Source organism: Palaemon carinicauda, chromosome 4 (genome assembly GCF_036898095.1).
Source record: "Palaemon carinicauda isolate YSFRI2023 chromosome 4, ASM3689809v2, whole genome shotgun sequence".
NCBI classification, from domain to species: Eukaryota; Metazoa; Arthropoda; class Malacostraca; order Decapoda; family Palaemonidae; genus Palaemon; species Palaemon carinicauda.
This window is the reverse complement of record NC_090728.1, coordinates 85,383,286-85,410,918: the sequence shown is the minus strand read 5'-3', so window position 1 is coordinate 85,410,918 and position 27,633 is coordinate 85,383,286. Positions and strand designations below refer to the sequence as shown.

The 27,633-nt window shown below is 47.3% G+C and overlaps 1 protein-coding gene across 1 annotated transcript in view; it reads left to right on the top strand.

Moving 5' to 3' along the window:
• LOC137640041 (WD repeat-containing protein 43) overlaps positions 1-27,633 on the top strand; it is a 134,296-nt gene that overhangs the window by 24,818 nt on the left and 81,845 nt on the right. Inside the window, exons 2-3 of the mRNA XM_068372421.1 lie at positions 7,748-7,921; positions 21,498-21,718. Coding sequence (XP_068228522.1) covers positions 7,751-7,921; positions 21,498-21,718 — 392 coding nt within the window. The 5' untranslated portion in view covers positions 7,748-7,750. The remainder of the gene's footprint in view (positions 1-7,747; positions 7,922-21,497; positions 21,719-27,633) is intronic.

The window sequence follows — 27,633 nt, the reverse complement described above, 5'->3', positions numbered from 1 at the left end:
TTTACCTGGACGGTCACACTTCTAAATATCTCAACACACAGCTTGCGTAGGCTGCTGACCTTATGTAGCAAAGTTTTAGTGAGATGCAGGGACCCCTTAATTTGAGCACTAACATACTCAGATAAGGAGCTCCCGGGTAAAAGCCAAAAGCAGAATTGCCAGGGACGTCCACCCTTCCTAATGTGTTAGTCACCCTTGAATAAATAGTGTAGGTTGTATTCCAGTTACGGAACAAATGACAAATTTGTATTCCTCCTAACGATACAAACCTAAGCTATTTATACAATCTTGCCTGCCAGCCCTATCCCCCTTGAAGCTCTACCTCCAAGCAAAGTGAGCTAAATCACCGCAGTGTGAGTGAGAGCAGTAGCAAGTTAACCCTCTCCCACCCCCGCTATCTAGGGGAAATGGGGAGTTAACCCTTGCTCATTTTTATTGGCTGGTCATTTCAGCTACTCCGAAAGTAATACCCCTAAATAAATAACTAAGGTTTGTATCATTAGGAAAAATACAAATTATCTACGAATTTGACATATAGTATTCTGTGACGCAGGTATTTCAAGGGGGGGGGGAGGGTTGGAATCGCCAAACGACCTTAACAGCCCACTATCTGCAAGACTGATCCCGCTATCACCTTCCCCCAAGAAGTCCTGAGCAATTTCAAAGTGACGTCATGTTACTAGTGGGGATGTGTGGTGTGGTTGGTCTCCCCCTTTCCCCCGCTACCCAGCGGTGGGTAGTTACACCTTGCTAAGAATCTTATGGCTAGTTTCAGCTGTTGCAGAAATATAAGCGCAATGTTTGTATAGTTAGGAAAAATACAAATTATTTCCAAATTTGTCATACAGTATCTCCAAGCTTTAACAATCAAAGAAATGTTCTTGCTGGAAGATACGCCCAAGGAAAATACAAATGACTTTACTTGAAAACTACTCTTGTACAGTATGCAGCATTCCCTCTTTCTCACCTTGTGTTTTCACAAACATTCTCTACTCTCACTATATACTTTATAACCTTTTTACATTGATATTTTTGGGCCTTTTGGGTAAAAGGGACAGGTACAGCTTAAATTAATGAATATTTGTTCCAACACAGAGACTTACCTCGAAACACTTTATAGGAGATTACTGGTAACTCCTCTCCGACGACCAGATTTTTACGTAGTTTCCCCCTACTTCCATGTTCTATACTGTCCTGAATAACGGGAAATAACATGACCTGGGGGCATAGCCCGGGAAGGTCGCCCGTCTTTGAGAAGCTCTCTCCAGTAAGTTTTCTGGTCGGTTCGTGAACACACGTGCTTCACGAAGCTCCTCATACTCCGTGCGATTCCCTTTGTGTTTGGTTCCACGTGCTTCCCACGTGATCGGGATCTCAGTGTGTGTTTAGTGCTTTCACTACGTGCTTTGGATTTCGCTCCCTTGTGCTTCCCTAGTATTTTAGTGCTTTTCCTTTGTGGCTTGCTTGTGTCTACGGCCCTTTGTGTTGCGTTATGGAACGCGTTCGCCGTTGTCCTGGGCCTAGGGCCGGTAGATCATGCGGTGCTTTTCTGTCTAAGCCCGAGGTTGACCCGCATACATTGTGTACCTCGTGTAGGGGTAAAGCTTGTTCGCCGTCGGATAAGTGTTCCGAATGTGCCGATTGGCCCGAGGTCCAGTGGATAAAATTCCGTACCAAAAAGAAGAAGGCATCGAAGAAGTCCCCTAGGAAGACTAGCGTTTCTTCCCCTGCGACTTCAGCAGGAGAAGGGTCAGGTAGGGTACATCCGCCTTCCCCTACCCAAAGTAAGGGGCGAGGTAAGTCCAGGGAGAACATGCAGTTGGCTCCTCTTTCCCAAGAGAGGGAATTTGTGGGCGGTCCTTCGTTGGCCAAGGCAAGTCAGGCGACCGTAAGTGAGTGTAGTGGGGGTCCGGGGGACGTGGCTCTCTCTCATAAGGGCCACGTCTCGTCGGGGGACCCCATGTGGTCTAATAGTGTCCCTTTTTCTTCGTCAGGTTCCTGGGTGGAAGTTCCAGGGGCATCAGCGACGAGTGGTGGCGTCGGCAGAGAGGAGTCCCCGCAAGAAGATCCATTGGCTTGGGACGTGTCGAGGACTCCGATGAGGTCCCCACTGGACATGGAGGAAGGCCTTGGCGAGGCCTTCCCCGGTTTGGCGGGCCCGTCGGGATGGTTGCCGCCGAAGACTTCGCTACAGGAGAGTCTCCCCATTCCTTCTCCGTCAGGGGTACGGCGTAGCCCCAAGAAAACGCAGTCACGTGCTAGGTCACGATACGGGGGTCAGTCTTTCTCGTCAGGACGTGACTCTTCGGATTCGTCAAGCAGTGAACGGAGGAGACGACAGAGGAGGAAACGAGATCGGTCGGTGCGGAGGAACTCCCCTTTGCGGTCGCCCACAAGATCTCGGGACAGGGTGAGTCCCAGTTCCCCTCCTCCCAAAAGCAGGAGAACAACCCCCCCAGTAGGGACGTGGAAACGAGGTCGGTCTGTGCGGAGGAACTCCCCTTCGTGGTCTCCCACAGGATCTCGGGACAGGATGAGTCCCCGTTCCCCTACACCCAAAAGCAGGAGACCAGTCTCTCCGAAAGGGACGTGGGTGTTCGTCCCAGAGAACAACTTTAAAGACTTTTCCAAGCCTATTGGTTCGACACATGAGCGGGCAGGAGACAGTCCCCCTAGAAGGACCTCCACGTGCCGCGTCAGGGAATCACCAGATGAGCGAAGGGCTACATCTTGCAGGCCTAAGACCCGTCCTGGAGACGTTTATCCCGCCCAGCGCAGGGGGCCGTCGTCTAGGCCGGGCAGCCTCGACAGGTCTCCCCATCGAGACCCCAGAAGGGGAAGGACACCTCCGTCGAACTATCTCACGGAGGACACCGTTTCACCGAAAAAGGCCACGAAGAGGAGAGGGACGGCGGACGTTGAAGGTACAGTAAAGGGAACCGTGGACCCCGCCATCACGGCAGAGACCGAGATCACGATTCGCCCCGTCGGTCGGAAGGAGGGGAGGGCGAGTCGGCGGTGACGGAGGACTCAGCGTACAGGAGAGTCCTTGCCTTAATTAGGGGTTATAACAACCTTATAGAACCCGCCACTCAAGAGGAAGAACCCTGGACTTCAGGCCTGAACAAGTTCATAGCGGTCCCCGCCCAGAAAAAGTCCTCTCTCTCTCTTCCCGAGGCCAGTAACGTGGGGATTGGAAAGACTCACATTGACAAGGTCATATCCCTTAATAGCGACTCCTGCAGGGGTCACAGCTCAGCAAAGCTCCTACAGGGTTTGAAGTCGCAGACGAAATACTACTCTTTAGAAAATAGGCCGACCGGTGCGTGCAAGACCGAGGAAACCATAGACATCCTGTGCCAGGGCATCTCCGACGGGAGGGCATCGGCAGCATCTACCTTCTTCTCCCCTTCCGAGTCGGCAATGATGGAGGAGATGTCCAAGGACTTAGTTAATGTGGCCTCCTGGCTGGATTGGTGGGCCACCACCCTAGTAGGCACCCAGATTCCTACAGACTCCATGGAACCTGCAAAACGGGAGGCTCTGAATGAGTTGCTGGGGTCAGGTAGCCGCGCCCTTAAATTCCTGACCTTTCAGTCTTTGGCTCTCCGCAAACTGGATTCTCCGGAGAAGAGACGCCCTAGTCAAGAACCTTCCCATTAAGATTCCTGACAGGGAAGCTAAAGCCTTGAAGACCTGCTCCGTCTGGGGGGAGCAGCTTATTCCGACGAAGAAGGCGGAAGAGGTCGTGGAGAAGTTGGCCAAAAAGAGGGAGCTACCTACCCTGAAGCCACAGACGGCACGCCGCCCCATCTTCAGGAGGCCAGTGACAGAAGCACCCATGGCCGCGCGTACCACACCAACTCAAGGAAGGAGGGAACCCTCGTCAGGACAGTGGTCTTCCTCTGTGGTTCCCCCCCGAAGAGGTTCATCTTCTAACCCCCCAACGTATAGGTCTTCTTTCTACTCCTCCAGGAGGGGGAGAACAGGCCGTTCTTCCCGTAGGAGATAAGATGGGAGGCCCCCCTCCCCTGCCCAAGCCTCAGGTAGGGGGATGCCTCAGACTCACTTGGCAAGCATGGAAGCTCCACGGAGCAGATCCGTGGACAGTTACAGTACTAAAGGAGGGCTACAGGATCCCCTTCATGGAAGAGACACCCCCCCTAGTTCCAGCAACGCAGGCAGACTGGTTGGTGCCCAAGGACCTGGCGAAGAGGGCAGCGTTGGACGAAGAAGTCAAGACGTTGCTGCTGAAGGGAGCTTTAGAAACAGTGACATTCCCGGGTCCGGGGTTCTACAGCCGCCTGTTCCTAGTGGAAAAAGCGACAGGAGGGTGGAGACCTGTAATAGACCTGTCAGCCCTCAACAGGTTTCTCAGGAAAGTGACCTTCAAAATGGACACTCCAAGAACGGTCATGGCGTCCTTGAGAGAGGGCGACTTTATGATTTCTATAGACCTCAAGGACGCCTACTTCCAAGTGCCCATTCATCCGTCGAGCAGGAAGTTTCTCCGGGTCAAGTGGGGTACCCAGGTGTTACAATTCAAGGCCCTATGCTTCGGTCTTTCGACAGCCCCCCAGGGTCTTTACGACGGTCTCCATATGGGCCCACGAACGGGGCATTCGACTCATCAGGTACCTGGACGACTGGTTACTCCTTTCATCCTCAAAGGAAGACTTGAAACAACAGGGCGAAGATCTTCTTCAATTGTGCAAGACCCAGGGCATCGTGGTCAACTTGGAGAAATCACAGCTAACCCCATCCAACAGGAGGACGTATCTTGGAATGGTCCTGGATTCGTTACAGGTCAAGGCATTCCCAACCACGGAAAGGCTGGACAACCTGGATCGAGTGCTCCGGCCCTTCCTTCTGGGTCGCCCCAGAAGAGCGCAGGATTGGCAAAGGTTGGTAGGGCACCTGGTGTCCCTAGAGAAGCTGGTACCTCACGGGAGACAGAACTTAAGGGTGGTTCAATGGAACCTGAAAGAACATTGGAACCAGAAAAGTTCCCCGGACATTGTGGTTCCTCTCCTTCAGGAGTCCAGGAAGGCCTTGGAATGGTGGCAGGATCGGTCGAACACCCTAAGGGGGATGCCACTGTCCTCCCAACCTCCGGAGGTTCTTCTCTTCACGGACGCATCGAAGGACGGGTGGGGAGCCCATCTCCGGGAAAAGACAGCAAAGGGGCGGTGGTCAGAGGGGGAGAAATCCCTACACATAAATATCCTGGAAATGAGAGCGGTCCAAGAAGCCTGCAACCACTTCGAGGAGGACATGAGAGGGCATTCGGTGGCCCTAATGTCAGACAATGCAACGGTGGTGGCTTACGTGAAGAAGGAGGGGGGACTGAGATCAAAAGAGTTGTGCGAACTGGCCCTTCAAATCCTAAAATGGGCGGAACAGAAGGACGTCATCCTGACGGCAAGGTTCATTCCAGGGAAGAACAACGTCCTAGCAGACGGCCTCAGCAGAGTGGGGCAAGTGGTAGCAACAGAATGGTCCCTACATCCACAAGTGGCAAGCTACATTATACAGATGTGGGGATCTCCGGTAATGGATCTGTTTGCAACAAGGTTGAACGCGCAACTCCCCGTATTTTGTTCTCCCGTCCCAGATCCGAAGGCAGCAATGGAAGACGCCTTTCAGCACAAGTGGGACGGACTGGACGTGTACGCCTTCCCCCCCTTCTCCCTGATAAGGCAGTTCCTCAACAGAGTAAGGGCAGCAACCAACCTAAGGATGACTTTGGTAGCGCCTTGGTGGCCGGAGAGAGAATGGTTCGCGGACCTAAGGAACCTCACCGTCCTACCTCCTTGGCCTCTACCCGGCAGGTCAGACCTATTAAAACAACCTCACTTTCAGCGGTTTCACAGAAACCCGCAAGCCCTTCGTCTTCACGCCTGGAGATTATCCAGCGGCTCCTGAAGAAGCAAGGGTACTCCGGCAAGACAGCCAGGAGGATGTCGCTATACCTGAGGAAATCATCCACAGCCGTCTACCAGTCTAAGTGGGCGGTATTCGTGAAGTGGTGCAGGGACAAGAAGATAGAGCCTTGGAAGCGTCAGTGCCTGTGATAGCCGACTTCATGGTTTATCTCAGGGACAAGTTAGACATGTCAGTTCCAGCGATCAAGGGAGTTCGGGCGGCTCTGGGTCAAGTCTTTCTTCTCAAGGGCATAGATCTCGGCTCCTCCAGGCATATCTCCATGCTTATCAGAGCGTTCGAACAATCATGCCCCCCTTCCGCCCCTAGAATCCCGAGTTGGGACTTAGCGCGAGTCCTAGATATGTTACGGAAACCACCATTCGAGCCCTTAAAGGACATTGATGACAAGAATCTCACGCTCAAGGCGGTCTTCTTGCTAGCATTAGCCTCGGCTAAGAGGGTGGGCGAGCTACACGGACTGTCATTCGAGGTGGAACACACTAGGGGGTGGAAGGAAGTAACCTTTAAGTTTGTCACATCCTTCGTCGCCAAGACTCAGAACCCCTCGGTGTGGGATCCGAGGTTTGAGAGTTTTTCGATTCCGGCAATCCCTAATAAAGGAAACCCGGAGGACCTAAAATTATGCCCGGTCAGGACTATTAGGAAATACCTTAAGAGAACGGCAAACCTCCGCCCGTCTATCAAGAATCTCTTCGTCTCATGGGGAAAAATAAAGAAAAACATATCCAAAAATACGGTTTCGTTCTGGCTCAGGAAAGTGATCACGCAAGCCTACTTAAATCAAGGTCTTCCTACACCGGGGAAACCCAGAGCTCACGATGTTCGGGGCATTAGCACCTCTCTAACGTTCGAAAAGAACATGTCAGTAGCGCAGGTTCTTCGAGCGGGAACTTGGTCCAACCAGTCGACCTTCACCGCACATTATCTCAAGGACTGTACGAGAAAGTCTCTAGACGGGTTTTCTATCGGGCCGGTCATCTCAGCCCTGCATTCGGTTTGACGGCTCAAGCCCCAGGCTCAATCGCGAAACATAAAGTATCTAGACACAAGGAGCCGAGTTCTATTTTCCCCCCTTTTCTAACTTTCTCGTACCGTCAGTCGTCATCAAGAAATATCGCTCATTACACAAGACGAAAATTCGCCATATCAAGCACAACGAAGATATTGCAGAAGGGTAAGTGTTATATCACACTTAATGAGTCTTTTACGTAGTTTTCCCTACTGTCCATCGGGGTCAAGGCTAAAGGGCACTCCCCCCTCCTAAGGTGTAAGTCTCCTATAAAGTGTTTCGAGGTAAGTCTCTGTGTCGGAACAAATCACAAATTTTAAGTAATTTGTATTTTTCCTAGCAATACTTACCGAAGAAACACTTTAGGTTTAGGGCCCCCCCAACCGTCCCCGCAGTGCCCCACTGACCTCGTGGTATTGTTCATTACATAAAACTTACTGGAGAGAGCTTCTCAAAGACGGGCGACCTTCCCGGGCTATGCCCCCAGGTCATGTTATTTCCCGTTATTCAGGACAGTATAGAACATGGAAGTAGGGGGAAACTACGTAAAAATCTGGTCGTCGGAGAGGAGTTACCAGTAATCTCCTATAAAGTGTTTCTTCGGTAAGTATTGTTAGGAAAAATACAAATTACTTAAAATTTGTTATGTAAAAAATATTCATTACATGTTTTTGTCATTTTCCTTATGTAGGTTAAAATTGCAGGATATTTTTGAATGAAGATAAATTGTTATACTGTAGTTCCCAGTTGGTTATACACCTTTTACTTCATTATTTCAAACTTCATTTTCAGGAAATGACAAAGTCAAAGCTTGTAAGTTTCACCCCTGATGGAGGGAAATTAGCACATAGTGGACCAGATGGTGTCCTTAGAATTTGGGACACAACTTCTGGAGTCCTGGAACATGAATATCAGCCAGCAGAACATTTAAAAGCAACCACATCATGCATCAAGTATTCTCCTAAGGTAAAGATTATGAGTTCTTGTGATGTTTTATTTTTTATTTGTCTTTTTAAAGTTGACAATACAGTATTGCATGTAAAGACTATTTAACGAATTTGTCCTTAGTTCTGAGGTTACAATATTTTTTTCCTATTGATAAGGGGAAAACTATATGTACTACTATAGTTTATGGATACAAAAATGAAAGAAATATAAAAAATAACAAAGATGTTACATGCTGAGAGCAATGAGTATGGTAGGGTACTGCCCACTAATCTAACATTAATCTGTGTGGTTGGTGTTTTTCTTACTTCTTGTGAGCAGGGACCATTTATATGCTAAAAAATTCTATGTTCTGTAAGTGGAATACAAACCAACACTATTTAATAGGGGTGAAAGGATGAGCCATTAAAATTTAGCGAGGGTCAACTACCCATCCTGCTAGTTAGCATGGTTTGGGAGGTATAGCTTGCTACTCCTCCCACTCACACACCTGTGATTGAGCTAACTTTACTTTTGGCTCGGATGGAGAGTAGTTGTCAACGCTCTTCCTTCTCACCTTTTTTTGGACTGCCATTAATCTTTGACTTTTCAATATACAGTCAGACCTCGATTATCGCAATAGTTAGGTTACAGAGACAGCCGTGATAAGCGAAAATTCGCGAATAAATGTTACACTAGTGTGGCCTAGCTCCTAACTTAAAAAGTCATTGACCCTTACCACAAGCGAGTGCCAGAGCTGATGATTAACACAGTAAATACTGCCTAATATTTTTAATTTGGTTTCTACAAGTTTATAATCATATGTGCAGTTTACAGAACTTTGGCACACATGTACACTAAGTACTGGACACAGTAAGCTTACTGTGCATTATTGTGCTAAGGTCAAGTTTACCGAGTCATCATCATTTCCTTACTGTTCTGTATAGCAAGATTATTCCTATCTAGTAATACTGTACTGTAACCAAAAACTCACTGATACTGTAATGTATATTACTATTTACAGTAATATTATTACAGTACAGGATAACTGTACCTACTGTAAATGTTCGGTGTTTTCGTTCAGACGACTGTAGCCTACCCTGCTACTTATGTGTTGCCTCTTGCGCAGTGTGTTATCTATGCTTTCTTAAACAGAAATACAGCTTATTTTATAAACTAAGATTTTAAACATCTGACTTAGCCGGTGGATATATATATATAGCTTAAGTCCCTGATGTCACGGCAGAAATTCAAAACTCGCGGCAATCGCAGATTGGGTAGCTAGGTATACTACATTGGAATATTCGCTCGTTATAACCTGGATTTTTGCAGTATTTGGTGATGTACTCATATTGGTTATTGGCTTTCGCTTGATTGGATTTTGCTTACGGATTCTCTTGAACCTTTTTTTACTTTGATTTACATTGACCATTGCTTGTTTTTACCTCTCTTAAATTTTGCCAAAATGGCTGACCCTTCCCCAGCCTATAGAAAGAGTGTAAAAGGCTGTAAAACCCGCCTTCCTAAAGCCTCTCTTGATCCCCACTCCATTTGTTCTAAATGTAGAGGTAAAGTTTGTCAGTTAAGAGATCGATGTGATGAATGCATTTTGTTGTCTGAGAGTGAGTGGCTGGATTTCAACCGCTACACTCGTAAGTTAGAGGGCGATAGAGTTAGACGTAGTTCTTCTCGCTCTAGAGAATTATCCTCTTCCCATTTCATTGAACCTAATCCTTCCCCTGTAGTGGTAGATCCTGATCCCCCTACTGTTACCGCTGAGCCTACACTGAGCCTACACTCGAGGACATGATCGCTATTCAAGTCCTTGGTATTAGGGTTGAGTCGCTTGCTACGGACAGGAATCTACTTATGTCCGATGTTAATCAGCTTAAAAGTGCCAGTGTTAGTGCCAAAAGTGCGGTTAGTGTGTTCAGTGCCGTGGAGGGTGCGTCTGCTCGAACCTGTCGTTCACCTAGCCTTAGACCTCTTCCAAGCTCCCCAACCCCTGGGAGAAGGAATGTCGAACGGCGAAAGGGAACGAGAGGTGTAGTCGCTCGAGCAGACATCCCTTTGAGCGTTCCTGTTGACGTTTCATGGGACGCTCGCCCTCACCATGGGAAAGGTGAGGTTAAGTTTACCTCATCATCGGATGATGCAATGGTTAGCAAGCAGTCGAATCGTGACTGGCGTCAAGTTTCTAGACCTCTCAAGAGGAAAATGATTGCAGTAGATCAGCGTCCAGGAGACTGGAATCGGAAAAAGAAGAAAGGAGGGACCATAGTGCTGCACCACACGACCTCAGCTCTCTGGACAGAGCACGAAGGTACCTTCCCTTAGATCTCTTAAGAGATGAAGGCCAACTTTCCTGTCCTTCAACAGCCTCATCGGTTCCTAACAGACCACTCAGTGATGTGATGGACGACACACCACTCACCACATAGAGACTCACATAGACAAGCAAATAGGATCTGGCTTGTAGAATCTTCCCATCTAATAGTATAAACACTAAGATGGGCCAAAGCCTGTTCGGTACCACTTTCAGCCCGCTTCATTCCAGACTGGAAGAACAGGCTCACCTGCAATCTGTGCACAAATCTCAGATAGGTATACCGAATGGACTTTGGATCGCCATGTAGCCGACAAAGTCCCGACTTTACGAGGTCCTCCAACTAGGGCGTCTGTTCATAATGCCCCTGAACCTCAGGCTACCGCTGCTCACCAGCCCTAGACCCCAAGGCTCTCTGGCTACAACGGTGGGTACAACAGTGATGTTTACGTCTCGTCCCTGTTTTATCTAGAGAAGGGCACTCAACAAGGCTAAAACATCGGTCAACCTATCAAGGACGCTCATAGCTCCGCTAAGGCATTCTGCAGAAAGGTCTCCGCTTTGGCAGCTCCTGATAGAGCCTCCAAGAGAACCCTCTCCGCATATCAGACAACCCACTTCGACACCTACCACAAACTATAGCTTTGCTATGAGTGTACGCCTGGAGACTACCCAATACCTCTTTGCGAAGAGGATGTCTAAATACCGAAGGAGTTCCTCAGCATCAGTCTACCAGACAGTATCACGTCTTGTGGGTTGGGCTTCATGGGAAAGTGTCTCTTCTCTCAATACCTCGATTCCAGCAATAGCGGAATCCTCAGGTATATGCAAGAGGAAAAGATCCCCTATTTAGTTGCGATAGGTAAAGATGATCACTCAACCTTGATCCTTCACCTTCATACTAAAAGAAAGGGACACCCTTTCATTGATAGACTTTTCCTAACTCATATGGACTTACTACTTGCCTTTCCCCAGTCGGAATTGAGACCTTCCCCTCAGAATATAATTCAATCTCCGATCACTAAAGGGACCTCCTTGTGTTCCACTTCACCAGGCAACAAATTTCCTCCTGATTTAAGAACACAATGTTCCTACACACTCGGACAGCAACCATACGAGTTAAGGAACTTGATGGTCTCTCTTTCAACATCGCCCATTAGTGAGAAGGGCGAAAGGCAAGGGTCAGTTTCGTCCCTGAGTATGTCACCAGACACAGTCTCCAGAGGTGACGGATCCTACACAAGTCTCAACTAGGTAACGGTCGATCCAGATCATCCGTTACTGTACCTCAGGGTGAGGTATGAGACCTTGCCTAAAGAAAACGGCAACAGCCTGCCTGGGTCCCTCCTCTTGTCAACACCGAGAGAGACTAGAGGAGGATCGCCGAAACATCATCTCGGCATGACGACTCACAGTGTCAGGGGCATAACTATGCCCCTGGTCCTTCTTAGCAGGTTGCTCTGTGACGCAGGTTTTACAAGAAAGGATGTGAATGCTCCTGGTGACTTTCACAACCTTTCTCCTGCAAGACGTAACTCACAGGAACTCGATACGATCTCTATCGGTTCAGTGGTGGCTGCACAGCAGCTGGTTATATACCTCAAGCTCCTTATTGGACAAGTAGCAGAATGTTGAGGGCACTGTTACCCGGTTTTAGTCTGCGTGAATGAAAAGATTTGACTGGCTCTTATACTTTTCTTTATCCTACCCTCTCGTGAGGAAAGCAGCATCCTGGGTTCTCTGCATAGCTGACCTCAAACCATTGCGGGTAAACCATGCTTCCTTGTGTTCCTAGTATTAAGACTAATACTGTTACGTCCCCATACTCTGATGAGGTGGTATTGGGAAAGTCCTAGGCTACAAGTTCCCATCTAAAGAACTTCAGGACAACTTCCTAGGACTAGTCACACTTCTTCATACCTTCACACACAGCTTGCGTAGGCTGCGGTCATTGCGTAGCAAGGTTCTAGCGAGGTGCAGGGACTCCTTATTTCTTGGGTGCTTACACACTCAAATAACGAGTCCCCGGGCAAAGCCAAAAAGCCAGACTGGCAGGGACGTCCACCCTTCCTAATGGGTGAGTCACCCCTATTAAATAGTGTGGTTTATATTTTAGTTACGGAACAAATGACAAATTCGTAGATACAGTAATTTGTATTTTTCCTAACTATATAAACCTTAGCTATTTAATCAAAGTTGCCCGCCAGCCCTATCCCCCTTGAAGTCCTACTTCCAAGCAAAGTGAGTTCAAGCACAGGTGTGTGTGTGTGGGGGGGGGGGGGGGATAGCAAGCTACCCTCCCCTACCCCCGCTAACTAGTGGTGTGGGTAGTAAACCCTCGTTAAATTTTAATGGCTTGTCATTTCAGCTACGCCGAAATTAATACCCCTATTAAATAGCTAAGGTTTGTATAGTTAGGAAAAATACAAATTATCTACGAATTTGTCATGTCACATACATGTATATATTAACTTCAAAGAATCTTGCTTGTATTACAAAAAAAAATAGCTTAAAAATACGAGTGTATGAAAAAAACCGGTGGGTTATTTATTGATGCATCATTAATGAATCTTGCTATTTGTTCCGTAACTTGAATACAAACCACGCTATTTAATAGGGCTATTACTTTCAGCGTAGCTGAAATGACGAGCCATTAAAATTTAACGTGGGTTAACTACCCATACCGCTAGTTAGCGGGGGTAGAGGAGAGTAGCTTGCTACCTTCCCTCACACACCTGTGATTGAGCTCATTTTTCTTTCGGCTCGGATGGTGAACGGACGTTGCCGCTCTTCTTCCTTGCCGAATATTGGCAGCCATTAATGACTTTTGCTTTTTCTTTTCCTCCTAGTAGGTGTTTGTGAAGTTGACTTCTGCAACCATGCGCACCTGCCCTGGACTCTCCGGCCGCCCTTGTGGGACGTTCATGTCGGCGGTGGAGACTGATCCTCACACCCTTTGTCCTGTATGCAGAGGTCAACGGTGTGATAGTGTTAATAAGTGTAATGAGTGTAGGGAGTGGTCTTTCTCCCAGTGGGAGAGTTTCGGGCAATGGCGGAAGAAGAAGTCCAAGCGGGATATTTCTCTTTCGAAGGTTCCTTCGAAGGGAAAAAAACCCAAGGCCTCTTCTTCCATCTCCCGACCCTCCTCCGAAGCTCCTACTTGTTCGGCCTCTTACGAGAGACCGTCGAGTAGCAGCGTAGACCAAGTTAATGTCGGCCATCCCCGGTTTTCGAGAGATGGTGTTGCTTCCCCCTAGCGAAGCGGCCCCACCTCTCCCCTGGATGAGGCCTTGTCACTAACCCCTCTTTTGCAGATTTGGTCTTCCTTGGGGCTTACGGGTCCACCCTCCAAGAAAGCTTTGCTGCAGTTCATCCGCATGGGTGCTTCTGTTCAGCAGTCATCTTCACCATCAGAGGTGTCACATGCGATATCATTCAACTCCTCTGCCCCTCCAGACTCTCCAGCGGTTGCTCCCGACTTAGTTTCCTCCGTTCCTGAACATCCTTCGATGGGGAAACTAAGTCCAATGTCTGTCTCTCTTGCAAGTATTTCTCCCCCTCGGGAGACGTCACTCATAGAGACTTCTCTTCGGAAGACTGCTGCGGCGCACAGTCGGCTTGCTGATCCAATGGCCCCCAGAGTGTGCCTTCGTCGGAAAGCTCGCCCTCCTCTTCGCCTTAGAGGTCTCTCTTCGGATGGTGAAGAGGCACCTCTTTGGTTCATTGTCGTCGCAGCCATCCCCTGCAGAGGAGCCTCCGCTGCAACCATCTGACCTTCAACCATTGATCGTCACTGCTCCTGCTATTAATCCTGTGACCTCTATCCTGGACCTCTCTGTGGATCGTTCACGATCCCCTTTGGTGGATGCTTGCCTTTACAAAGGGCACTCCCGACCATCCACCCTGCAGACCTGCCGTCGTTCCATCATCGTTCCTCTCTCTGGTAAAGCCTCTTAAGGCTCTACTATAGTGCACAGCTGCACACCATCGCCCTGCAGCCCGCCAACCTACAGGACATCAGCGCTCGTCAGCACTCTACAGCGCTTCGGCGTGCCCCTTCACCTGCTCGTCCTCATAGAAAGCAGCAACGACATGCGCCTGCGCGCCCTGCGCCCACGCTTTCCTGCGCATCAGCAAGCTTCTGCACACCCTGCGCATACGCACCCATGATCTCCTGCGCACCAGCGCACTCCTCTGCGCCAACACTCACCTGTGCGCCAACTATCTCCTGCGCGCCAATTCTCTCCTGTGCTCTGGCGCGGGCCATTATTCTTCTGCGTACAAACACTCTGCAGGTAACAACATGAGCAATCCAGCGCTGTTCTGCGCGCACTCAAGACATGTGCACGCGCCACCACTCGCCTGCGCACCAAAGTTCACCTGCGCACGCGCGCCAATACCCTCTTGCGCGGCCGCGCACGTCAATATTCTCCTGCGCACGGGCGCAGGATCTACACCAGACAAGGTCACGATCGCCTCATTCTCCTCCCCGCAAACGCATTCTAGAGCGCCCTGCGGGTGAAAGGAAACAGGCACCAGCAGAGGGGTTCAGGATCCCTAAACTGCCTTCTAAGGCGAACCCACCTATTATGGTGACTCCTCGTAGGGAACCTTTGGTCCCTTTCCCTTCAGGGGATCTGTCTGACAGTGCATCAGTCAATCAGCAGCCTTGGTTCAGTGCCCTAGTCAGAGCTGTAACACAGGCATTCAAGCTTGTCCTGTCCGACCGCTCGTCAGAGCAGCCTATAGCTCTGGACTCACGACACGGAACCATGGCTTCCTCTACCCCTTTGAAGAGGAAAAAAAAGAGTTTCCGATGCGGTCACTTCCCCGAGGGTGAAGCTGACTCCGTGCAGACCATCAAGGCTAGTCCCTCCAGTATCTCCCCAGGGACACTCTCCCTTCCTGTCTGATGAAGACCATCCTTCACCAAGGGATTCGCGCTAGGAGAGGCACTCCTCCATCCCACCGTTGGAGGAAACCTCCCTTCACGCGCAGAGTTCCCCCCAATCAGAGATCAGGAGGGACACAACACCCAGGCCTTTGATGTTAGAGTCTTACAGTACCTCCTTCCTCGGAAGAAGTCCAAAGACTCCAAGACTTTGCCAAAGTCCTCCACCAGGACTAGAACGGAGACAGCCAGCCACTTGAGGAATGTCCGCAACTCGCCCCAAGAAGAGCTCTTGGGGACAGAAGGAGACTTCGCTGCGTGTCCGACATCAGGAGGAGACCAACAAGAATCAGAACATGCATTCTGGCAGGTTCTGACTCTAATGAGGGTTCTCAGTGGGTTTTCCGACCCAGAGGTACTCCCTCGAGAGGACAAAGACACGGCCTTAGACTGCGTCTTCGGCACTCAGAAACCCTCAAAGACCAGTGCAGCCCTGCCCTCGTCTCAGGAGTTGAAGAGTACGAGGGACAAGATCGCCCAACAGCTCTCCGAGTTTGCCTCCTCCAACTGTGCCGGCTCTACGAACAAGCTCCTCCAGCCTCCTCGTGTAAAGCAGAGGAGGTACTTTGAGATCCTGGTGGAGCCCAGTTCAGCTCTTCCACTCCACCACTCTCTGGAAGAGCTAACCAGAATCTCCAGCCGGCAGGTCTCGTTCTCGGCGGCCGAAGTCCTTAACCAGGAAAAGGTCATTAAGTATGTGATGCAAGCTACTTCTTGGCTGGACATCTGGTTAGGGACCCTGGGTATCCTGATACGATCCGAGGATTTCTCCAAGGAGCGTACCAGGAAGGCAATGGAGACCTTTTTACTCTCAGGCACTTGTACGATCGAGTTTCTTGCCCACCAAGTTTCGAACTTGTGGACAAAGACTATCTTGAAATGTCGAGATGCAGTGTTTGAGAGGTTCCACCAACAGGTCCCCAGCATCGAGATAAGTAGGCTCAGACATTCCTCCCTAGATGGGGCTCACCTGTTTGAGCCTAAGGATGTGGAACTTGCTACTGAGAGGTGGAGGAAGTCTCATCAAGACTCCCTCCTCCATAGGGCTTTTACATTCAAGCCCTATAAACCTCCAGCATCTCAGCAGTCCCATCTAACCAAAAGACCGTGACAACAAAACCAGCAGCGAAGACAACGGTGTCTAAAGTAGCCCTTTCCTGTCAAGGACAGGAAAGGCAAAAAGTCCTCCAGGGGTGGAAAGAATTCTAGAGGGAGCGGCCGAGGCCGCAAACGGTAGGATTAGCACTTCCCCTGCGTTTCCACCAGTGGGGGGATGCCTTCAATGTTGCTCAGACAGGTGGAAGCAACTTGGGCTGATTCCTGGACAATCTCCATGATCCATCTAGGATATCGTGTCTCATTCATAACATCTCTCTCTCCCCTGACCAAGAAACCAGTGTCAATAGACTCTCTTGCCATGAAATCGGCAAGGGGGTAGACGCCCTTCGGGCAGAAGTCCAGACCCTGTTGAATAGGGGTGCTCTCCAAGAGGTCCTCGACTGGTCCCCAGGCTTCTTCAGTCGACTCGTTCTTGTAAGAAAGGCGTCTGGAGGCTGAAGACCAGTCAGCGACCTCTCAGCCCTGAACAAGTTTGTCAAACAAACTCCGTTCAGCATGGAGATGACTGACACGGTCAGACTAGCAGTAAGACCTCAGGACTCCTTGTGTACACTGGACCTAAAGTACGCGTACTTCCAGATCCCAGTCCATCCGCTTCAAGGAAGTACAGTAATGCCTCACAACACGAAGTTAATTCGTTCTGGAGTGGCTTTCGTAAAGTGATTTTTTCGTGTTGTGAGTCACATGTCACATGCAAATTGCCTAATTTGTACCAAACCCTACAAAACACCACTTTGTCTCATTATAAAGCTACAGTATAACCATCATGAAATACTGTATAGGCAAATACATTTGAACCATTCAATATACCAGCACTAAATGTTAATACCTGTAAATTAAGTAGTTATTACAACATAATAATAAATGGAAAATAATACAACACATACAGGACAATACTGTACTAATATAGTTACCCTTATTATAGACTACAACTACATTTTCTGTCTGAACCCATTTTCTTAAATTCTGTGGTGTGACTATTTTATTCTAGGCCTGGCTGGCAAATCTCTTTTCTTAAAATGAAACATTTTTCATAAAGTGAGTCATAAAAATATTCGTATCTCGTTTTTAGCTTGAAAATTTCGTAAGCAGAGTCTTTCGTGAATAGAGGTATGACTGTACTTAAGATTCAGCCTAGACAACAGAAAGTACCAGTTAAAGGTGCTGTGCTTCTGTCATTCCACAGCACTCAAGTTTTCACCAGAGTGTTTGCCCTAGTGTCATCTTGAGCACACAGGATTGGCATCCGTCTCCTCCGTTATCTGGACGATTGGTTAATCCTAGCAGACTCGGTGTCAACCCTTCTTCAACACCGAGACAAACTTCGGAGACCTTGCTAAGATCTGGGGATCATGGTAAATCTCGAGAAGTTATCCTTGTTTCCTACACAGAGACTGGTATACCTAGGCATGAATATAGACACGAAACTCCATACAGTAAAGCCTTCCCATCAGACAAGAAGAACTTCCAGCCTAAACGTGGTTACGTCTCCTCGGTCACCTTTCATCGCTGGTCCGTCTAGTTCCCAATGGTCGCCTCAGGATGAGATCCCTCCAGTGGCGTTTCAAGTCCCGGTGGAATGAGACTCGCGATTTCCCGGACATCCGGATCCACATGGGATCAGCGGAACTGACAGACCTCCAGTGGTGGGTGGCAGACGAGAACCTACGAAAGGGAGTGGATTTTCTCGTCCTCCCCCCGGATTTGATGCAGTTCTCAGACGCTTCAAAAACAGGGTGGGGGTCCCACGTACTGCACCACACGACCTGAGGCCTGTGGTCAGAGTCAGAAGAGTACCTCCACATAAATTTCCTAGAGATGAAGGCCGTCTTTCTGGCCCCTCAACAGTCCCAATAGTTCCTGGCGGGTGGGCCACTCAATGGTGGTGATGAGCGACAACACCACAGTAGTGGCTTACATCCACAAGCAAGGAGGTACTTTTTCGCAGCATCTATCCCATCTACCAATAGAGATACTAAGATGGGCCGAAATCCACTCGATACCACTATTGGCACGTTTCATTCCAGGTCAAAGGAATGTGCTCGCCGACAACCTGAGCAGAGCATCTGAGATAGTGAGAACCAAGTGGTCTTTGGATCATCTAGTAGCCAACAAAGTCCTTACTTTGTGGTGTTCTCCGACTGTAGACCTCTTTGCAATGGCCCTGAACTTCAGGCTCTCCCTGTATTGTTCCTCAGTCCCAGGCCCCAAGGCTCTCTGGCAAGATGCATTCCAACAACAGTGGGACAACATCGACGTTTACGCCTTTTCCCCGTTCTGTCTGATGAGGAGGGTATTCAACAAGACCAGAACATCGGTCAATCTTTCAATGACCCTCATATCTCCGCTACGGCATCACGCAGAATGGTTTCCAGACCTTCTGCAGTTCCTAACGGAGCCCCCAAGAGAATTCCCTCCACGACACAATCTACTCAAACAACCACATGCCAACATATTCCACAAAGCCATAGCTTCGCCACGACTTCACGCCTGGAGACTATTCAGGATCTCTTTCAGAGAGGATTTTCGCAACAAGTTGCGACTAGGATGTCTGGATACCTGTGTAAGTCATCAGCAGCACTCTACCAGGCAAAGTGGAAAGTCTTCTATGGTTGGTGTCGTGGAAGGGGTATCTCTCCACTCAATGCCACCTTTCCAGCAATAGCGGAGTTTCTTATGTATTTGCGTGAAGAAATGCGCCTGTCAGTCTCGGCAGTAAAAAGCTATAGCTCAGCCTTAAGCCTCGCCTTCAGACTGAAAGGAATGGACATTTCTTCATCGCTAGAACTTCCCTTACTCGTACGGAGATATGAACTTGCCTATCCTCAGTCAGAAGTGAGACATGGAACGTGGTTCGAGTTCTCAGATCTCTCAAGAGACCTCCTTATGAACCAATATGCCAGGCAACTGATCGCCACCTAACTTGGAAGACGGTGTTCCTGCTAGCTTTGACTTCGGCCAAATGAGTCGGTGAACTTTACGGTCTCTCATACAACATCGCCCATTCAAGGGTATGGAGAGAGGTAACGTTCAGCTTCGTCCCTGAGTTTATTTCTAAGACTCAGAACCCGGGAGTAGCGGATTCACGATTGGACTCCTTCCACATTTCCAGTCTCCGTACTGTAACAGATGACCCAGACCATCTCTTAATATGCCCAGTGAGGAGTTTGAGGCTGTATCTTAACAGAACAGCCGCAGCCCGTCCCCGTGTGCCTGCAGTATTGGGAAAGTCCTAGTTACACAGTTTTTCTTCTAAAGAACTTGGAATAACTTTACCTGGACAGTCACACTTCTATATACCTCAACATACAGCTTGTGTACGCCATGGACCTTGCGTTGCAAGGTTTTAACGAAGTGCAGGGACTCCTTATTTTTGAGTACTGACATACCAGATAAGGAGCCCCGGGTAAAGCCAAAAGCCAGATTGGCTAGGACGTCCATCCTACCTAATGGGTGAGTCACCCCCATTAAATAACGTGGTTTGTATTCCAGCTACGAAACAAATGACAAATTCGTAGATAATTTGTATTTTTCTTAACTGTACAAACCTTAGCTATTTAAACAAACTTACCCACCAGCCCTATCCCCCTTGAAGTCCTACCTCCAAGCAAAGTGAGCTCAAGCACAGGTGTGTGTGTGTGTGTGGGGGGGGGGGGGTCAGTAGCAAGCTACCCTCCCCTACCCCTGCTAACTAGCGGTATGGGTAGTTAACCCTCGTTACATTTTAATGGCTCGTCATTTCAGCTATGCCAAAAGTAATACCCCTAATAAATAGCTAAGGTTTTTATAGTAAGGAAAAATACAAATTATCTATGATTTTGTCATATTTTGTATATGTTCAGCATTTAGTATTTCGTTATGGTAGTTCGTTAATTAGTGTTAATGAACCACGCTGTATATATTTCTGGAAAATTTCTTGAAACTATTCTCAAATGATTCTAAATTGTTTTATGATTATATTTCTTGATGTTATTGCACGTTTTATATATCAAAATAGGCAGTCATAATAATTTTCAAATGGCTTTTTTGATATTCGCAAATTTCTATCCCTCGCAAATCTGGTGCCTTGGTAACTATACTACTAAATAAAGAGCTTCAGGTTTTTATAGCCTGGAAAATTATAGATTACTACAACATTTGTTATCTTTAAGGTAATTACAGTTAATCTTCTTTGTTTGGGGGGGTATTTAGGTAACATAGACAAGTGTGAAAAGCGTGACTCCACGAATACTTGTTGCCAAAGGATGGGTTAACTTTCTAACCTAATAACTCTCGACCTATTGCCGACAAGCGGTCAACTAACACACTAAGTCACCCACTTATCTACCTAATATTGTTGTTACTGTACTTCCATTTATCCAAGAAGAGATGAGGTATCTTGTTGCCTGGTGTCTCAAAACAACAACTAGGTAAAGGAAGAAAAGGCTTATAGGCTCTCCACTGTTCACAATATCTGCAAAAGAAGACAATTGTGGGATCACAAAGGGAAGCAAAACTAAAATCTAATTAGTTAAGATAATAAAATATAGTATCACTACAGCAATATTTTGTGAATATTTTTAGCTTAGATATGTAAAGCAGGCATGGGCAACTGTTGGTCAACTGGGGCCAAAGTTTATATTATATCCAGGTGAGGGGGGCTGCATGATGATACACTTTCCCAATATATATATAGATTTTTTTTTGCAATTCTTATTTTATTTGTCCTACTATGAAAGTTTACATAATACTGATAATAATGATGAGCACTGGTATAAAGATAAAAATTCAATGGCATTTTATTAAAGAATAGAATTTGAAAACCTAGAAAGTCTCAGACCACACAACAACATGGGTTGCAGGTTGCCCATGACTGATGTACAGCCTATCGTGTCTCAGGAACTAGATCCCTTTTTTTATAGTTATTTAGAATGATTAGATCTTAATTGCTTACGTTGTTTACCAACTTCAGTTCTTTCATTTATACTTATTGCTAATTTCTCCATTCTTTTGATCATTTATTATCAGCCAAGTTAGTGTGAAAGTAGGATGTTACAAGACCAAGGAGTCCAATAGGGAAAGTGGCCCAATGCAAAAAGAAAAAAAAAGAGAAATAAAATTGGTAGTTGGTTTCTACCTTATCTTCTTTTACTACAGTAGTAGTATTAGTAGGATATTTTCAATTTATTGTTTTGATTTCTGAATTTACATTTCATTCTCTTTCTTTTTCATGTGAATAATAGCCTGGGAAGAACAAGGCTAGCCATTGTCTGTTAGCCATGGGAACATTAGCAGGGACAATACTTCTATACAGTCCAGAGGAATCAGAAGTTAAAGCTACATTTGAACATTCTTCACATCAGGCTGTAACAGATATTGCTTGGTTCAGTTCTGACAAGCTTGTATCCCTAGGAACAGACGGTACCATCATTATGTGGGATATTGAAACAGGAAATAAAAATATGTAAGTATTTTTATTTTTCATTTATATGTGGTCTCACAAACATTTTTAATACAGCAAACTATATGCAAATACAGCTTGTAGTATTATAGGAAATTAATTCCCTTTGAAAGGGACTAAGCTCCATGAATTGGAAAAAAATGACATATAACTACAAAACAACTTTTAAAACCCTAAAAATCTACTAAAGGCCTGTTGGGAAAAACTTGTGCTGAAAAATAAAAAAAATCTAAACTTTTCTGGAAAGTTTGTCATTTTATGGTCCCATCAATGCCCTTTTCAAAATGAAAGATTTTCTTTGATTTATGCTTCCCTATCAACTCTATCACACGCTTTCTCCAGATCCATAAACACAACATACACCTCCTTACATTTTGCTAAATATCTCTCGCATATCTGCCTAACAGTAAAAATCTAATTCATACAACCCCTACCTCTTCTAAAACCTCCCTGTACTTCTAAGATTGCATTCTCTGTTTTATCCTTAATCCTATTAATCAGTACTCTACCATACACTTTTCCAACTACACTCAACAAACTAATACCCCTTGAATTACAACACTCATGCACATTTCCCTTACCCTCATATAGTGGTACAATACATGCACAAACTCAATCTACTGGTACCATTGACAACACAAAACACATATTAAACAATCTCACCAACCATTCAAGTACAGTCACACCCCCTTCCTTCAACATCTCAGCTCTCACACCATCCATACCAGATGCTTTTCCTACTCTCATTTCATCTAGTGCTCCCCTCACTTCCTCTCTTGTAATCTCGCTCTCATTCTCATCTCCCATCACCGGCACCTCAACACCTGCAACAGCAATTATATCTGCCTCCCTATTATCCTCAACATTCAGTAAACTTTCAAAATATTCCACCCACCTTTTCCTTGCCTCCTCTCCTTTTAACAACCTTACATTTCCAGCTTTCACTGTCTCTTCTATTCTTGAGCCAGCCTTCCTTACTCTCTTCACTTCTTTCCAAAACTACTTATTCTCTTCATATGAATGACCCATTCCCTGACCCCATCTCAGGTCAGCTGCCCTTTGCCTCACTTACCTTGCGCTTGACTTCCACATTTTTCTCTCTATATTTTTCTTACTTCTCTACACTGTTACTCTGCAGCCATTCTTCAAAAGCCCTCTTTTTCTATTCCACTTTTACCTTCACTCCTTCATTCCACCATTCATTGCCCTACCTCATGTTGCCTCCAACAAACTTCTTGCCACACACATCAGTTGCAATCCCAACAAAATTTCTTTTAATAATTTCCACTCCTCCTCTAAATTACCAGTTTCTCTTACTTTCACTGCGTCATATGCCATTTTCAACTACGGCGGATGCTGGGAGATAACTTTACGCGACGGAGATCCGACGGGAAAAAGCTAGTGATGATATTTCTGGTGAGCAGCCTCTCGCACAGTCGGCCACTTTGCGGCCGCATAGGGAACCGTCTCGTATCCTCGTATCTCAAAATGTTTCTTGTATCTCGGAGCAAAAATTTGCTCTCAAATTTCTCGTATGTCAAGGTATTACTGTACAGTGAAATATTATTTCCTTATTTTTCTTCCTTGAAATAATTCTTCTAATATTCAAGCAAGCATACGATAATTAGATAGCAATATTTTATTTTCTAGTTTTACCTTTTTTCATAGAGAAAATCTTTTCCTATAACAAAATGTTATTTTCATTAGTAAAATAAATTTTTGAATATACTTACCCGATGATCATGTAGCTGTCAACTCCGTTGCCCGACAGAAATCTACGGACGGGATACGCCAGCGATCGCTATACAGGAGGGGGTGTACTCACCAGCGCCATCTGTGGTCAGGTACTCCAGTACTTCTTGTCAACACCACCTCAATTTTTTCCTCGGTCCACTGGTTCTCTATGGGGAGGAAGGGTGGGTCAATTAAATCATGATCATCGGGTAAGTATATTCAAAAATTTATTTTACTAATGAAAATAACATTTTTCAATATTAATCTTACCCGATGATCATGTAGCTGATTCACACCCAGGGAGGTGGGTGAAAACCAGTATACATGTTAATCAAGAAGCTAAGTATCCCGTATCTCATTTTTATTAGTTATTCAAAATAACAAATAAAATAGATAAGTACCTGGTAAGGAAGTCGACTTGAACCATTACTCTGCCTTTAATAAGTACGTCTTCCTTACTGAGCGCAGCGGTCCTCTTAGGATGCTGAACGACTCTTAGGTGCTGAAGTATAAAGGGCTGCAACCCATACTAAAGGACCTCATCACAACCTCTAACCTAGGCGCTTCTCAAGAAAGAATTGACCACCCGCCAAATCAACTAGGATGCGGAAGGCTTCTTAGCCGACCGTACAACCCAAAACAACAATAAAAGTATTCAAGAGAAAGGTTAAAAAGGTTATGGGATTATGGGAATGTAGTGGCTGAGCCCTCACCTACTACTGCACTCGCTGCTACGAATGGTCCCAGGGTGTAGCAGTTCTCGTAAAGAGACTGGACATCTTTGAGATAGAATGATGCAAACACTGACTTGCTCCTCCAATAGGTTGCATCCATAACACTCTGCAGAGAACGGTTCTGTTTGAAGGCCACTGAAGTAGCCACAGCTCTCACTTCATGTGTCCTTACCTTCAGCAAAGCAAGGTCTTCTTCCTTCATATGAGAATGAGCTTCTCTAATCAGAAGCCTTATGTAGTAAGAAACTGCGTTCTTAGACATAGGTAGTGAAGGTTTCTTAATAGCACACCATAAGGCCTCCGATTGTCCTCGCAAGGGTTTTGACCTTTTGAGATAGTACCTAAGAGCTCTGACAGGGCAAAGTACTCTCTCCCGCTCGTTACCCACCATGTTGGATAGGCTAGGTATTTCGAACGATTTAGGCCAAGGACGTGAAGGAAGCTCGTTTTTAGCCAAAAAACCGAGCTGCAAGGAACATGTAGCCGTTTCAGAAGTGAAACCTATGTTCCTGCTGAAGGCGTGAATCTCACTTACTCTTTTGGCTGTTGCAAGGCAAACGAGGAAAAGAGTTTTTAGAGTGAGGTCCTTGAAAGAGGCTGACTGGAGAGGTTCAAATCTTGATGACATAAGGAACCTTAGGACCACGTCTAGATTCCAGCCTGGAGTGGACAACCGACGTTCCTTAGAGGTCTCAAAAGACCTAAGGATGTCCTGCAGATCTTTGTTGGTGGAAAGATCCAAGCCTCTGTGGCGGAAAACCGCTGCCAACATACTTTTGTACCCCTTGATCGTAGGAGCTGATAGAGATCTAACATTCCTTAGATGTAACAGGAAGTCAGCAATTTGGGTTACAGTGGTACTGGTAGAGGAAACTGCATTGGTCCTGCACCAGCTTCGGAAGACTTCCCACTTAGATTGATAGACTCTGCGAGTGGATATCCTCCTTGCTCTGGCAATCGCTCTGGCTGCCTCCTTCGAAAAGCCTCTAGCTCTTGAGAGTCTTTCGATAGTCTGAAGGCAGTCAGACGAAGAGCGTGGAGGCTTGGGTGTACCTTCTTTACGTGAGGTTGACGCAGAAGGTCCACTCTTAGAGGGAGAGTCCTGGGAACGTCGACCAGCCATTGCAGTATCTCTGTGAGCCATTCTCTTGCGGGCCAGAGGGGAGCAACCAACGTCAGCCGTGTCCCTTTGTGAGAGACGAACTTCTGAAGAACCCTGTTGATGATCTTGAACGGCGGTAATGCATACAGGTCGAGGTGGGACCAATCCAGCAGAAAGGCATCCACGTGAACTGCTGCCGGGTCTGGAATCGGGGAACAGTACAATGGGAGCCTCTTGGTCATCGAGGTAGCGAACAGATCTATAGTTGGCTGACCCCACAGGGCCCAAAGTCTGTTGCAAACGTTCTTGTGAAGGGTCCACTCTGTGGGGATGACTTGACCCTTCCGGCTGAGGCGATCTGCCGTAACATTCATATCGCCCTGAATGAACCTCGTTACCAGCGTGAGCTTTCGACTTTTTGACCAAATGAGGAGGTCCCTTGCGATCTCGAACAGCTTCCTCGAATGAGTCCCTCCTTGCTTGGAGATGTACGCCAAGGCTGTGGTGTTGTCGGAGTTCACCTCCACCACCTTGTTTAGCTGGAGGGACTTGAAGTTCATTAAGGCCAGATGAACCGCCAACAACTCCTTGCAATTGATATGAAGCGTTTCCTGTTCCTGATTCCATGTCCCCGAGCATTCCTGTCCGTCCAATGTCGCGCCCCAGCCCGAGTCTGATGCGTCCGAGAAGAGATGATGGTCGGGGGTCTGAACAGCTAACGAAAGACCCTCCTTGAGAAGAATGCTGTTCTTCCACCACGTTAGAGTAGCCCTCATCTCTTTGGAAACAGGAATTGAGACCGTCTCGAGCGTCATATCCTTGTTCCAGTGAGCTGCCAGATGGTACTGAAGGGGGCGGAGGTGGAGTCTCCCTAACTCGATGAACAGGGCTAGCGATGAAAGAGTCCCTGTTAGACTCATCCACTGCCTCACCGAGCATCGGTTCCTCCTCAGCATGCTCAGGATGCACTCCAGGGCTTGGTTGATTCTTGGGGCCGATGGAAAAGCCCGAAAAGCTCGACTCTGAATCTCCATACCCAGGTAAACGATGGTCTGGGAAGGAACGAGCTGGGACTTCTCTAAATTGACCAAGAGGCCCAGTTCCTTGGTCAAATCCATAGTCCATCTGAGACTCTCCAGACAGCGACGACTTGTGGGAGCTCTTAAAAGCCAGTCGTCTAAATAAAGGGAGGCTCTGATGTCTGCCAAGTGAAGGAATTTCGCAATATTCCTCATCAGTCGCGTAAACACAAGAGGTGCCGTGCTCAGGCCAAAGCACAGGGCTTGGAACTGGTACACAACCTCTCCAAAGACGAATCTCAGAAAAGGTTGGGAGTCTGGATGGATGGGAACGTGAAAGTAGGCATCTTTCAGATCTAACGAGACCATCCAGTCCTCCTGCCTGACCGCTGCTAGGACCGACTTCGTCGTCTCCATTGTGAACGTCTGCTTGGTGACATAAGCATTGAGCGCACTGACGTCCAGCACCGGTCTCCAACCTCCTGTCTTCTTGGCCACCAGGAAGAGACGGTTGTAAAAGCCCGGGGATTGATGGTCCCGAACTATCACCACTGCCTCCTTCTGTAGCAGGAGCGACACCTCTTGTTGTAACGCTAGCCTCTTGTCCTTCTCCTTGTAGTTGGGAGAGAGGTTGATGGGAGATGTGGTCAGAGGGGGATTGCGGCAGAACGGAATTCTGTATCCCTCCCTTAGCCACTTTACAGACTGAGCGTCTGCACCTCTGCTCTCCCAGGCTTGCCAGAAGGTCTTGAGTCTGGCTCCTACAGCTGTCTGGAGAGGAAGGAAGTCAAAGCTTGCTTTTCGTGGACTTGGCACCCTTCTTGGACTTGCCCCGGTGACTGTCTGCACGGGTACTTCCTCTACTGGAGGCTCTGCCACGAAAGGGCGGAATGAATCTGGTAGCAGGTGTATCAGCCACAGGAGTGCGGTAAGATCTCGGCACGGAAGGTAAGGTTTTAGCCTTACGTGCTGAAGAAGCCATGAGGTCATGTGTATCTCTCTGGATAAGAGCCGCAGCCATCCCCTTGATTAACTCCTCCGGAAACAGGCACTTGGAGAGAGGAGCAAACAGCAACTCTGACATCTGGCAAGGGGTGATACCAGCCGATAAGTAGGAGCATAGATGTTCCCTTTTCTTGAGGACTCCTGAGACAAAAATAGACGCAAGTTCGCCAGAACCATCGCGAATTGCTTTGTCCATACTGGACATGATCAGCATGGCCGAGTCTTTGTCAGAAGGAGCAGTCTTCCTGCTTAAGGCCCCCAGGCACCAATCGAGGAAGTTAAAAATTTCGAAGGCGCGAAAGACTCCCTTCATCAAGTGGTCCA